We start from the raw sequence: 13,852 nt of genomic DNA on the forward strand, positions 1-13,852 counted from the left end.
CCTTACATTCTAAAAGGCAGGAAGTTGCTGATTAATGAACATAGCTTGCTTGAACAGAAGAAAATTAATTGTTTTTGTCAGTTCAGATATCCCATTTTAAAAATTTTATTATGTATATGTAAGGACTGAGATGATTGAATGATAGAATTTTGTAATATTACATTTTCAGCTCTCAGACATAATAGAGCAGGCACTTGAGTGATTGACTACAGTTTTTTAATTGGCATCAGTGCTCTTGGACAGTGTGGGCTATCTGGAAAGAAACTACAATTTAATTGGCAACATAGAATATGACTTGTGACTAAAACACGATGATAGCAATAGCACTGATAAGCATATTGTCAGCTTTCCCAAAACATTTTGGACTTGAATTGAAGAATAATGCATTAATTTAAGGAGAAAGTTTGTAAATAGCAGAATGAGAAGATTAATATTACCCTAATGTGAGTAAAGTTTACTCTGGAGCAATAACATCATTGTAGGAAAGTAATAATGATTGACTTAATAATTGATTCCAATGGCTAAAACTTGCTTTGAACAGGCTGTAAAAGTGTGGGGAGGATATCATAATATTCACGAATAAAGTTCTAATAACAGTAGAGATTAAATAGGATGCTTGCATCTTTTGATAGCCTGTATTATGCATCTCTTCCAAACTATTATAAGTTCCAAATTATGTTAATTCCACCTACATCAACCAGCTCAACAGTGAATTTGACCAGGAATATGTGCAGACATTTTAAGAATATTTACTTTGAAAATAAATAGAAGGAACTATTTTACAATGAGATAACTGTTTTTCATCCATAAACATAATTGTTGCTTTATATCCATATCTTGTACAATATTACTTTGGTAAGATCAGAATTTGGAAGTGGGTAGTAAAAATGGCATTTCTAGATTTCATTCCTTTCTCTTGTTGAACTGCAATTTTAGATTAGACTAGATTAGATTAGATTCCCTGCAGTGTGGAAACAGGCCCTTCGACCCAACAAGTCCACACCGACCCTCCGAAGAGTAACCCACCCAGACCCATTTCTCTCTGACTAATGTACCTAACACTATGGGCAATTTAGCATGGCCAATTCACCTGACCTGCACATCTTTGGACTGTGGGAGGAAACCCACGCAGACACGAGGAGAATGTGCAAACTCCACACAGACAGTCGCCCAATCGAACCTGGGACCCTGGTACTGTGAGGCAGCAGTGCTAACCACTGAGCCACCGTATATAAAGATCTAAATAACAATCTCTAGGAAATCATGAGTGATATTAGTTATTTATCTTCCTGATTGTTAAACTTGCTATTTCACAGAGTCTTCATGTGTCTTTACTGTAAATAATGAACTTATTATAAGTTTATTAGGACTCACTAACATTACTTGAACTTACAAAAGCTTGGAGATGGTTTCACATTACATAGACACATGGACTGCAACATATCTCTGACATTGCACTGCTTTCTAAGTTAAAATGTATTATAATACACAGCCAGATTTATTGGCAATGAGAAATATTTAACATGGGGATAACACAAATGCAGCCTCATATATTAAGTGACTTAAAGTGGTGAGGCCTCCCTAAGAGCTTTTGTTAAGATTCCTGAGGTACTTTGATACCTGAAGCTGCCTAAAAATTGGGCATCAGAATTCACTAAATCACATGGGTAAGTGACAAAGTGTTGATGCCACAGAATACTCTACATGAGAATCAGTTGAAAACATTATTGGTGGATCACTTGCATTGTGAACAAAGTCATTAATGGTGAGGAATGCAATTTCAGGAAACTGCAGCTCTCAGAAATGACATTTTTCCTTGCCTAATATAAGATCACCATTTTGAACGCAGTGACTTCCTGAACCACATCCACCTGGAAAACTAAGGGACCAGATGCACGTCTATTTTATTCATGGGAGACAATACCGCTCTATTCAAAATGCTTTATGTGTGTTTAAAGACCAAACAAATAGTGGAATGGGCATCTTTAGAGGCAGTTGTGCTGAATGACAAGTTCATAAAACAGGTGCAAAAAGGTTCAATTTTTACTCTGAAGTAAAGTGTTCATCTATGTATCCATCAAAGGCATGGCTATTCCACTGAAATATCGTCATTACAAGTGCCATACAGCTATAAAATATGTAGTGCATTACACCAGAGAACTTAGCTAACAGAATAGTACAACTCTTTGGATTCAAACTCATATTTCTAATTATATTTGTGATATCTTCAATGAAAATTCATACAAAGCAGAACAAGTCATTCAACATAAAAATAAGCAATGCCTTAACAGGCCAATTTTAGATTCCTGTCACTGTAGAACAAAGTATGTCAAACATACCTCAGTTTTTTGCCACCCTCTGTAATCTTTGCCTTATTGAGGAATCCATTTTTCTCCATTGGTTGTAAACACTGAAATCAACAGGATAGAATACAAATGAAAATAAACCAACTAAACAGTGTCCATGATCAAATAGAACTAAAGCTCAGACTGATCAGCTGAAGGGCAATTAATTTGCCATGGAATAACAAATCATGACTTTTTTTTGTATTTCCACATTTAATGTGAGCAATACAATAAATGACCAAAGTGAAAGTGCTTGCTTCTCAGTACATCTGAATAATGATTTTAAAATATCACTTGTTCTGGCAATATGCTGAAGGAGTGCTGTTGACAGTGTTGGAATAATTGATTTTCATATGAGAAATTAAGCCAAGGTTCTGATTCCCGCTTGGTAAGACATAAGCAGCAGAAAATTGTCCCCTAATAAAAATAAAAGGTGATGGAAAAAACCTAACAGGTCAGGGAGTACTGGTGGACTCAGAAAAAGAGTTAATATTTTGAGTGCAAAATGACTTATCTTCTAATTCATCTTATGTTCTGAAATCTGTCTGAATGTTTCTCTCTCCACTGATGCCAGACCATTTGAATTTCTCAAACCCTTTCTGTTTTTATTTCAGATTTCAGCATCTACAGTATTTTGCTTCCATCAGAATGTTCTCCCCATGTTCTGGCTAATAATTATCCCTCAACCAACATCATTAAAATAGATTGTCGTGTTTATTGTGATATTGCTGTTTGCACGAACTTGGTTTCTGTTGCCATATTTTCTACATTTTAACAGCGACATAACTCCAAATATATTTTGTTGCATATGAAGTACTTTTGCACAGCCAAAGGTTTTGAAAGGCACAAAGTAAATGAGCGTTCTTTCTCTTACTATGTTGAACCCTATAATTAGAAAGTAGACTTGCAACTGAAGCTGCTTTTACACAGTACGGTAAAATAATACTTTCACGTAAGATTTTACCCTTGAGCAGCATACAGGTTAGAAATTGATTTAAGGAATACTTTGTTCAAGACCACAGAGCTACATTGAATTATGTGAATCACTTCAGGCAGAACTAAGATGGAATCAGAAGTATCCTGCAAGCCTCTGTATCCAAAGGGATAGCACAAACATAACAGGCAGAGTATTGCGCTCCACCTGGACCTCTTCTGCTCCAACTGTTTTTTTTAGAGAGTCACTGAGACGTTCAGCACAGAAACAGACCCTTCGGTCCAACTCTTCCATGCTGACCAAATATCCTAACCTGATCTAGTCCCATTTGCCAGCACTTGGCCCATATCCCTCTAAGCCTTTCCTATTCATATACCCATCCTGATGTCAGTTAAATGCTGTAATTTTATCAGTCTCCACCACTTTCTCTGGCAGCTCATTCCACACATGCACCACCCTCTGTGTAAAAATGTTGCCCCTTGGGTTGTTTTTTTATATCTTTCTGCTCTCACCCTAAACCTGTGCCCTCTAATTCTGGACTTCCCTACCCCAGAGAAAAGACATTGTCTATTTATCCTATCCATATCCATCATGACTTTATAAGCTTCTATAAGGTCACCCCTCAGCCTCAGATACTCCAGGGAAAACAGCCCAGCCTGTTCAGCATCTTCCTACAGCTCAAATCCTCCAACCCTGCAACATCCTTGTAAATCCTTTCTGAACACTTTCAAGTTTCACAAAACCCTTCCAATAGGAAGGAGATTGGAAGTTCATGCAATATTCCAAAAGTGGCCTAACCAATGTCCTGTAAAGCAGCAACATGACCTCCCAACTTCTATACTCATCTTTTCTTTCTTTCTCTCTCGTTTTAGCAGTGGCTGAGTAGAGTGAGGGGAAACGAGTCCCAGAACAGGTGGATCCTGAGCAGCATGAGGAGAAACTAGTCCTGGGGCAACTTGAGGACAATGAGACCAGGAACAGCATGAGGCAACAAGACCAGGAACAGCATGAGGGCAATGAGACCTGGAGCAGCATGAGGGTAACTAGACCTGGAGCAACGTGAGGGCAACAAGACCGGGAGCAGCGCGAGGGCAGTGAGACCTGGAGCAATGTGAGGGCAATGAGACCTGGAGCAGTGTGAGGGTAACTAGACCTGGAGCAGCATGAGGGTAACTAGACCTGGAGCAGTGTGAGGGTAACTAGACCGAGAGCAGCATGAGGGCAATGAGACCTGGAGCAGTGTGAGGGCAACGAGACCTGGAGCAGCGTGAGGGTAACTAGACCTAGAGAAGCATGAGGGAAATGAGACTTGGAGAAGCATGAGGGTAACTCGACCTGCAGCAGCGCGAGGGCAATGAGACCAGGAGCAGCGCGAGGGCAATGAGACCTGGAGCAGCGGGAGGGCAATGACACCTGGAGCAGCACGAGGGCAATGAGACCTGGAGCAGCGTGAAGGTAACGAGACCTGGAGCAGTGTGAGGGCAACGAGACCTGGAGCAGTGTGAGGGTAATGAGACCTGGAGCAGTGTGAGGGCAACGAGACCTGGAGCAGCGCGAGGGCAATGAGACCTGGAGCAGCGCAAGGGCAACGAGACCTGGAGCAGCATGAGGGCAATGAGACCTGGAGCAGCGAGAGGGCAACGAGACCTGGAGCAGCATGAGGGCAATGAGACCTGGAGCAGCGCGAGGGCAACGAGACCTGGAGCAGCGCGAGGGCAACGATACCTGGAGCAGCATGAGGGCAATGAGACCTGAAGCAGCGCGATGGCAATGAGACCTGGAGCAGCGCGATGGCAATGAGACCTGGAGCAGCGTGAGGGCAACGAGACCTGGAGCGGTGCAAGGGCAACGAGACCTGGAGCAGCGCGAGGGTAACTAGACCTAGAGCAGCACGAGGGCAATGAGACCTGAAGCAGCGCGATGGCAATGAGACCTGGAGCAGCGTGAGGGCAACGAGACCTGGAGCAGCGCGAGGGCAATGAGACCTGGAGCAGCGCGAGGGCAACGATACCTGGAGCAGCATGAGGGCAATGAGACCTGAAGCAGCGCGATGGCAATGAGACCTGGAGCAGCGCGAGGGCAATGAGATCTGGAGCAGCGTGAGAGCAACGAGACCTGGAGCAGCGCGAGGGCAACGAGACCTGGAGCAGCGCGAGGGCAATGAGACCTGGAGCAGCGCGAGGGCAACGAGACCTGGAGCAGCGCGAGGGCAACGAGACCTGGAGCAGCGTGAGGGCAACGAGACCTGGAGCAGTGTGAGGGTAATGAGACCTGGAGCAGCGCGAGGGCAATGAGATCTGGAGCAGCGTGAGGGCAATGAGACCTGGAGCAGCGCGAGGGTGACTAGACCTGTAGCAGTGTGAGGGCAATGAGACCAGAAGCAGTGTGAGGGCAGTGAGACCTGGAGCAGCGCGAGGGCAATGAGACTTGGAGCAGCATGAGGGTAATTAGTCCTAGAGCAGCATGAGGGCAATGAGACCTGGAGCAGCGCGAGTGCAATGAGACCTGGAGCAGTGTGAGGGCAGTGCGACCTGGAGCAATGTGAGAGCAGGTCCAGTGCAGAATGAGGAGTAGCAGGTCCCAGTGCAGAGAGAGATGGGAAGTGAATCCTCATGCAGTGCAACATACGTTGGGCTGGAGCAGACTGGAGGCTTGGAGCCAAGTGGGACAGTTTTTGGACTGTTGTCTGGTTTGAACGGTTGGACCTTGTGCTGAGCTGCTGCTATTTGAAACTCTTTACCAGACTGAAATGTCAATTCTTTAACTATGTTATAACTACCTTATTTCTAACCTATGTTTTACACACTGTGGGTAATGCTACAACTTTTTCTTTTATTCTTCTTTAATATCCAAGATTTGTACGTGGGTACTTGTACCTAAGATGGTGCCATTTGAGGCAGCCATTTTAAAAAAACTTTTCACTGTACTCCTATACTTGTACTGGAGTACATGTGACAATAAAAGAATATTCATATTCATGTTCATAATATTGGCAATCCAGAGCTGATGATGTGTGTCATTTTGATGTTGATTACTGCTGTTATATAGAATAATAGTCTAGCAAATGGAAACAATGAGATTGCTGCAGAAAGACAGGATAGGATACGTCAGTTACAGGAAAGAGGATCCATTTATTGACGATATGAAAGGACAAAGTCCAGTCTGGTCATCTTGGGTTAACTCTTGTTTTTAGTTCACCATGTCCACACACCAAAGTTTTATGCCACAGCATGTATCCTTTATGGAATCTACATGTCATAACAAAACCCTCAAGAACACAAATAAGCTTATCTTTGCAAAAACATTTCCTATTGTATTCAAAGTGACATGGGACCTTGTCACTTGCAATGCGTTGGCTGTGTATTGAGGTCAACGGTTTCCTTCAACTCAGTTCCAGGTAGAAAAAAAATTGATGTTGGAACAATCTTGACAACATGATTAGTGTTTGTTGTACTTTCCTTTCTTCTAGACATGAACAGTAGCCTGGAAATATATCTCCATTGAACAGACCATATGTCAGCACAAATTATAGTCATTCAATCTTTTTCTTTAACAAATATAAGCTGTGATGTATGATAAGGAAGACACACAACTAGAATGCATGTGAGCAAGAATACTTACAGACTGATCCACCATCCCAGTAATTTCTGTAAGATTGTGCTGAGAGTGGTTTCGCCTATGGCGGGATCCCTGGAAGACAAAATCATAAGGGCATTTTAAACTTAAATACTTGTTCTCAGTATGTATTTTACAGTTACTGGGTGAAATATATGATCGAATCTGCTTTTGGGTAAAGAACTTCCTTGGGCCAGTTTCTTGTGAGTTAAGATGCACCCAAACTCTGCTGCTCAATCAGCAACATAGTTGTGGTGTGCAGCTCAATGAAAACTGCTACTGACTGAAGGAACTCAACAGAGACCCAAGAGCTTGCATAACTACATTCCCTGTGCAGCTAAGAGATACCCCGACCCTATTGAAGATGGGATGCACTCTGTTTCCTCAGAAACAGTCTCAAGAAGTCTCTGGTTGAAGGTAGAATGCTGATAATGGAGCATCAAATCAGAGAAAAGGACTCCCGTCAGCAGCAATATAGTACTGGACACATTAATGTTGGAGGTGGAAATGGAAAGATTAGATTAGATTAGATTAGATAAGATTCCCTACAGTGTGGAAACAGGCCCTTTGGCCCAACAGGTCCACACCGACCCTCTGAAGAGCAACCCACCCCCAACATTCACCACTGACTAATGAACCTAACACTATGGGCAATTTAGCATGACCAATTCACCTGACCTGCACATCTTTGGACTGTGGGAGGAAACCAGAGCACCCGGAGGAAATCCATGCAGACACGGGGAGAATGTGCAAACTCCACACAGACAGTTGCCCAAATTTTAAATTTCAAATTTTCACAGGGGCTTAGTGGCTTTCAAGATGTGCTCTCCTCAAGGAAAATGAGGACGTGCTTGGGAAGTCAATTACTGGAGTTTGGCCTTAGGGATCCAGCTGATGTGCAAACACAAAAGTTCAAAGATCTCACGTGTGAAGTTAAGGTACGTGAATGCAGCTTCACATATTGTATACTCCCAATCTACCAGACACGTGTCCTGTTCAATGTAGTATATTCCATAATTTGCCTGTGAACAATCCTGCTCAATATCCATCCTGCACCCCCCACACATTTACCAGTGTTGTCAGCATCACATGCACCTCTCGTGGGTTCCACTCCAGATATTTGACTATTGCAACACATCACCCAAAAATGTTGCAGCACACTAACATGCTACTCTCTCTCTTGCAAGAGGTTCATGGATAATACAGTCTGCAACACAGAATCAGCAGGGAACCAAAACATCTTTCATCTTTGATGGAGTAGATGGTCCTCCACATAATATGGTTGGCAGACACTGAGCCCCTTGCATCCTGCATTATTGGGAACATTTAGAATGATGGTATGTTCCTGTGTTAGGCTCCTTCTGTAATCCAACTTCACCTTCATCCTACTATCAGACATGAAGTACATACTGTGATCAAGGGCCACTTTGTTCATCCTCCTTCCTCGGGTCCTCTCCTACATACCAACACCCCCTCATGCATTTTTTTTCTTTTCCAGATTTGTTTACTAGTCAGCCAGTGCAACTTCATCCTAAAGGGCATAAGCAACTGCATACCTATGATGAAAATGCACCTGCCTGTAATTCATCCTGGTGGCTCAAAGATATCGGGTTTGATAGGGTGGCTTCGGTGAATGTGTCGTGGCTACTGTCAGGATAACACTCATCTTCTAATAGGATGTTCTGCGTATGCAGCTGCTTGTTTACTGAGTGGTAGCCTTTAATCTCTCATTAATATGTGAAACCTGCAGTTGTGCTTTACTTCCCCTTGTGCTTGTTTAGTAGCTAATATCAGGCATGAATCATGCATAAGAGACTTGGTAAAACAAAGGTAAGGAAAAGGTTAGTAACAGTACTATACAGTTAGAGAAGCTAAACAAATATCTGAATTGGTAGCTTTCTTAGAACAAGCTGTGAGGAGATCTGAATCACACCGTATATTACATCATTCCCCCTTAATGGTATGGATAGAAAACCATCACACCCACTTAAAGGTTTATCACAGAACCCACAGGGCTAGATGTAGGGAATTAATAGGCCTAAATCGTTGTGAAACCGATCACCATGACAAACCCATGTGTTTATGGCCACCTTTGTGTGTGGCTGCATCAAGCTGTGCGTGGATCCCCGGCACGCAAACACCAAGTGTCACTACGTACTGAGGTTTTACCTGTCCCCGGTGTTGCGAAGGATGGGCCTGGCCTCGCTGCTGCGGAACACTCCGAGTAGTTGGACCGTTCCGTATCACCTGTCCTTCATGGAGAAGTTTATGAAGAAAAACACCTTTGACCACAAAGTCCATCAGGAAGTGGTCAGCACGTAGTGTCCTTGAGACCCCTCGGGAAAAGGAGAGGGCGGATCCTATCAAGCAGTTCCCTGAGCAGACTGTCAAAGTTATTTGGCAGAATGCCTCATCGCCAGAACTTTCCAAGACATGGCTTGGCTGGGGGTGAGAAGGGCTCTGCCTGTGAGATCCGTTATGCACGCCCGGACTCTCAGCCGCACCGCACGCTGCTGTGGGGGGGATGAAACTGTCACACACCTCCTTCTGGAATGTGCCTACGCAGAAGAAGTCTGGAGAGGAATGCAGTGGTGTTTGTCGAGAGTCATCCCGAGCAGCGCCGTGACACAGGACTCCGTGCTCTACGGCCTGTTCCCCGGGATGCACACCGGAACAAACATCAACTGTGCTTGGAGGATCATCAACTCGGTGAAGGACGCTCTCTGGGCGGTCCGAAACCCGTTGATCTTCCAGCTGAAGGAGTTGACCCCGACCGAGTGTTGCAGACTGGCACATTCCAAGGTCCAGGACTACATGTTGAGGGACGCGCTGAAGCTTGGGGCAGTTACCGCCAAGCCGCAGTGGAGAAAGACCACCGTGTAACATCTGCCTGTCTAAAGAAGAACAGGGGGCCCATGTAGTCATTTGGGCTCTGCTGATGTCTCAGCTAAATATATGGGCATATGATGGAAAAATGTACAGACCTGTATATAACAATGATAAATTCCGATCTGTGTATGTAAATGTATACATATGTATAGCATGACCAACTGTACAGACCATCAAATTATTTTATGAATAAAGTATATTTTTGAAATTAAAAAAAGTGTTTATTCTTCCTGCTTTTCTCGGTAATGAGACTATGAGCTACTCTTTCCTAGGAGACTGTCACTTCATTGACACAATGTAAACTGTGACATTAGAAATGTGATTTGCTCCCACCTCAGAAGGGATGTGCCATTAAAAATTGAAGTCCACAGCATTCATGATCACTGTTAGCACACTGCATGGTCTGCTGTGAAGTTAGGTCTGGTGGCAGGAGATAGCACAGTTCTGTCATCTCCTTGGAAAAATGCAGACACCTCAGGAACTGTTCCTAGCTGCAGTGAAAGTTGGGTGAGGCTATTGTCTGAAAAATCTCAGCGACAATGACTTTCTAATGAGAGCTCTCCTCTCTGCTCCATTTACGTGCATAGCCACAGACCAAAAGAACTGCAGAGTTTGCAATTCAAACTCACATTAATCAGAATAGGCTTTCTCTTGAGAGGCCTTCAAGCTCTTCAGACCTCTATATCAAATTGACTTCCTATACTCTTCCAAAATCACTCAATTGAATACCTCCAATTATTTCACACTTACAGCTGGAGCTTCATAAGGGACACAGTTGTAAAGATACAGTTGGAATGATCTGGACACTCAAGTTTAACCAGAATAAAGTCATCGTCAAATTTTCCAGTAACCTTATTAACATAAATCTGAACATTATATCACTCTTGAATCCACACAATTAATAATGCAATCAGACTTGATCACTTGCTGTCGGATATATGGCCAATGGGCCTTGAACTTGCTGAATTGTACCAAATTAGAAGGATCATGTGTTCAGGTAGGTGCAGCAGTATAGGAAGGATATTATTAAACTGCAGAGGTTTCAGAAAAGATATGCCAGGATGTTGCCGTGATTAGAGGGTTTGAGATATAAAAACAGACTGGAAAGGTTGGGGCTTTTTTTTCACTGGAGCATAGGAGGTTGAGGAAAGGTTTGGAGGGATATGGACAAAGCACAGGCAGCTGGTACTAGTTTAGTTTGGGAGAATGGTTGGCATGGACTGGTTGGACTGAAGGGTCTGTTTCCATGCTGTTAAGACTCTATGATTTTTTTGACTCTAATAAGGGTATCAACAATTTCAATTGACTGGTAGTCACTGGAATGCACCTTTGGATGGTCAATTGTCTGAATTTAAAGTATAATTTAAAATAATTTTACCATCAACATGGGAAACAGACCAGAGTGAGATTTCTAATGCTTGTTGGTCACTATGTTTGCTCGACATTAACAATGGATTAATATGCAAGGGTCCTTGTGGTGCTGTGGTAGTCTCTCTCCCTCTGAGCCAAGAGGTTAAGGGTCAAGTTCCATCAGAGGTGTGTAATACCATCTCTGAACAGGCTAATTAGAATACATATGATCATGTTTGCTAATGCGTCTGAAATGAAATAGACATCCACAAATGGAAGCCATCATTGGAAATTTGCCATCCTAACCTGAGGGCAGGGCTTCCAATCAGATTGCATTTGTATCTGGTCAAAAAGCATGTGAAAATGTCAGGGTGTTATTGTAATTAATTATTGCACAAGCAACATCTCTTGATTAAGTAAATTATTATTTCACTGATTGTAGTTCATGCATTGTATTTTATGAGGTAAAATCAATAGGGTCTGGGACACCAATCGTGTAGTGTTTTCTCTTGTCCTATGGTACTGCAGATTTAATGCGATGCAACAGTTGGTTCTCCCCATCATTAAATTCATGATAGTGAGTTTTTGATCTTAGACACGTTATATCACTAACAGAGCTCCAGCACTGGACTTTCCCTTTTCTTAACAGATGATCTTATTTTCATTTACACAAATTTTCACTTTTGATGTTGATCATTGACTTTAGATATAATTTTACATCCTTCAGATAATTTATTGGAAGTTTAGTGTCTTTCATAAATGGTAATTTAGCAATATCCTGGGATATATTTTACAAAATGCACCTAACATCTTCAGTTACATGGTCAATTGCCATAGTAAAAGCAAAGCAATTGCTTTTATGTTAGATAAGTTATACTGTTATTTTATTCAGTATATTACAGTTCTAATTGTTGAACCAATGAATGCTATGACTCCATGAGAGAGCATTACCACTTAAATTTTATGTAAAGCTTATTTCTTCTTAAACACTTAAGAGTGAAAAAATCTTTCCCTAACATCCTATTTTGCTGAATATTATTCATGCATAATATCTCAGTTATAGTTTGTTATGTGACATAGCTTTGTCCCCCAAGTGTTTTCTTACTCCTATTATTGTCCTGTATCTTCAGCAAGACAGCTTCCAAAAGAAATAGTGTAGTTTCTGGCAGCTGCTCCTTCAGGGAATTGCAAAAGTGTCAGTTTAAATTTTATACATACTAAACCTTTTTACTGAAGTGTCACTTCACTGTCTTAGTACCATATTCGCTACGTAATTTGCACAGATAAATATGAAATTTGTTATCCATTGTGCTTTGATGCATGTTACTCTGTATTACATATTTGTTCTTCCATTAACTCCTACCAGTGTACATCTTGTACTGGATCCCTACTTTTCACAAAGTATTTTAAAAAATTATTTGGCCTGTTTTAAAGTCATCTTTACTTGTCATCCTTCCTTTAGTCAAGAAATTAAATACATTTTGAATTGAAAGTTGTCTGCTTGCTTCTTTGTTTCCCTGATCCGATACAACATTGTTACGCAATTCAGCAGTAGTCATATTATTCCATTTATAGCAAGTATCTTTGGATGCATATTTACATTTGGTTCTGCAGTTTTGTGAACAAAGATTTAATGCCCCACTACAAAGTTTTCAAATATATAGTTCTGCTGTTGGTTTTACCAGTTTAATATCTTCCCTATGCGTCAGATCACACATAGAATTCCAGATAGGAGATTGGATCTTTTATCCACACCATTCACATAGCCAGCATCAAGGATTCTTGAGCTCATATACAATGGAGGCTCATGATATAGGTACCATAGAAACATTGAAGGCTGTATGGCCTGTCATGAACATGCTCGTTCTTTGAAATCGTCATTATTTATAATCCCGCATTTCCCAGGCATTTTGATCATAAGGTAAATAAGTTCTCTTTCCTCAAATTGCGCTCTATTAAAATTATACATGGAATCAGCTTCCATCACCTTTGCAGGTAAGGCATTTGAGATCCTGGAAATAGTGAGATAAAAATAGAATTCACCGTCATCTTTCTTCTAGATCATTTGACATGAGTTAATCCATGAAATGTGGTTATTAATATACTCAGCAGAGGAAACATTTATTCTGTATTTACTTTATCAAGCTTCTGATCACCTGGAAAATCTCAAGATTTTCCACACATTTTTTGTTCCATGGAACAAATAGCATTTTATCATACTCTCCTCATAAATGAGGTTATCTTGGTAAAACTCTTTTCTGCCTTATATCTATTTCAAAGCCAGTGTCATACCTGGGGGACATTCTTTATGGGGTTCTTTTTTGTTTTATGCATTATATACATGTTTAATAACCCAAAAAACCCACGTACTGTTGGCCATTTTAACAATACTGTGCCATTCTTGAACTTCTTTTTATTCACAATTTTCCTCAGTAGTCTTCTCTGATTTCCTTTCATTCCATGTCTTAGGTTTACAATGTTTGAAATATGTAAATATTTTGTTCTCCAGAATTATCATTTTTGAGTGTAATGAAAGAGGAGATAGTTGTAACAGGGCTCCTACCCAAATTTGTTGAGAAGATCAACTCTTTGTTCCTCTGTTGTTGTGGTTCTGTTCGCCGAGCTGGAAGTTTTTGTTGCAAACGTTTCGTCCCCTGGCTAGGCAACATCATCAGAGCTCTGGAGCCTCCTGCAAAGCGCTTCTTTGATGTTTCTTCCA

At 41.6% G+C, this 13,852-nt stretch overlaps 1 protein-coding gene across 2 annotated transcripts in view; it reads right to left on the minus strand.

Annotated features, from left to right (window-relative positions):
• The window catches only part of arhgap15 (Rho GTPase activating protein 15), a 736,069-nt gene that overhangs the window by 601,719 nt on the left and 120,498 nt on the right, over window positions 1–13,852 (minus strand). For both annotated transcript variants that reach the window (XM_060827830.1, XM_060827829.1), the window contains exons 4-5: window positions 6,901–6,969; window positions 2,340–2,410 (exon numbers count right to left, since the gene is read on the minus strand). In XM_060827830.1, coding sequence (XP_060683813.1) covers window positions 2,340–2,410; window positions 6,901–6,969 — 140 coding nt within the window. The remainder of the gene's footprint in view (window positions 1–2,339; window positions 2,411–6,900; window positions 6,970–13,852) is intronic.

Source organism: Hemiscyllium ocellatum, chromosome 7 (assembly GCF_020745735.1).
Source record: "Hemiscyllium ocellatum isolate sHemOce1 chromosome 7, sHemOce1.pat.X.cur, whole genome shotgun sequence".
In the NCBI taxonomy this organism is placed as follows: Eukaryota; Metazoa; Chordata; class Chondrichthyes; order Orectolobiformes; family Hemiscylliidae; genus Hemiscyllium; species Hemiscyllium ocellatum.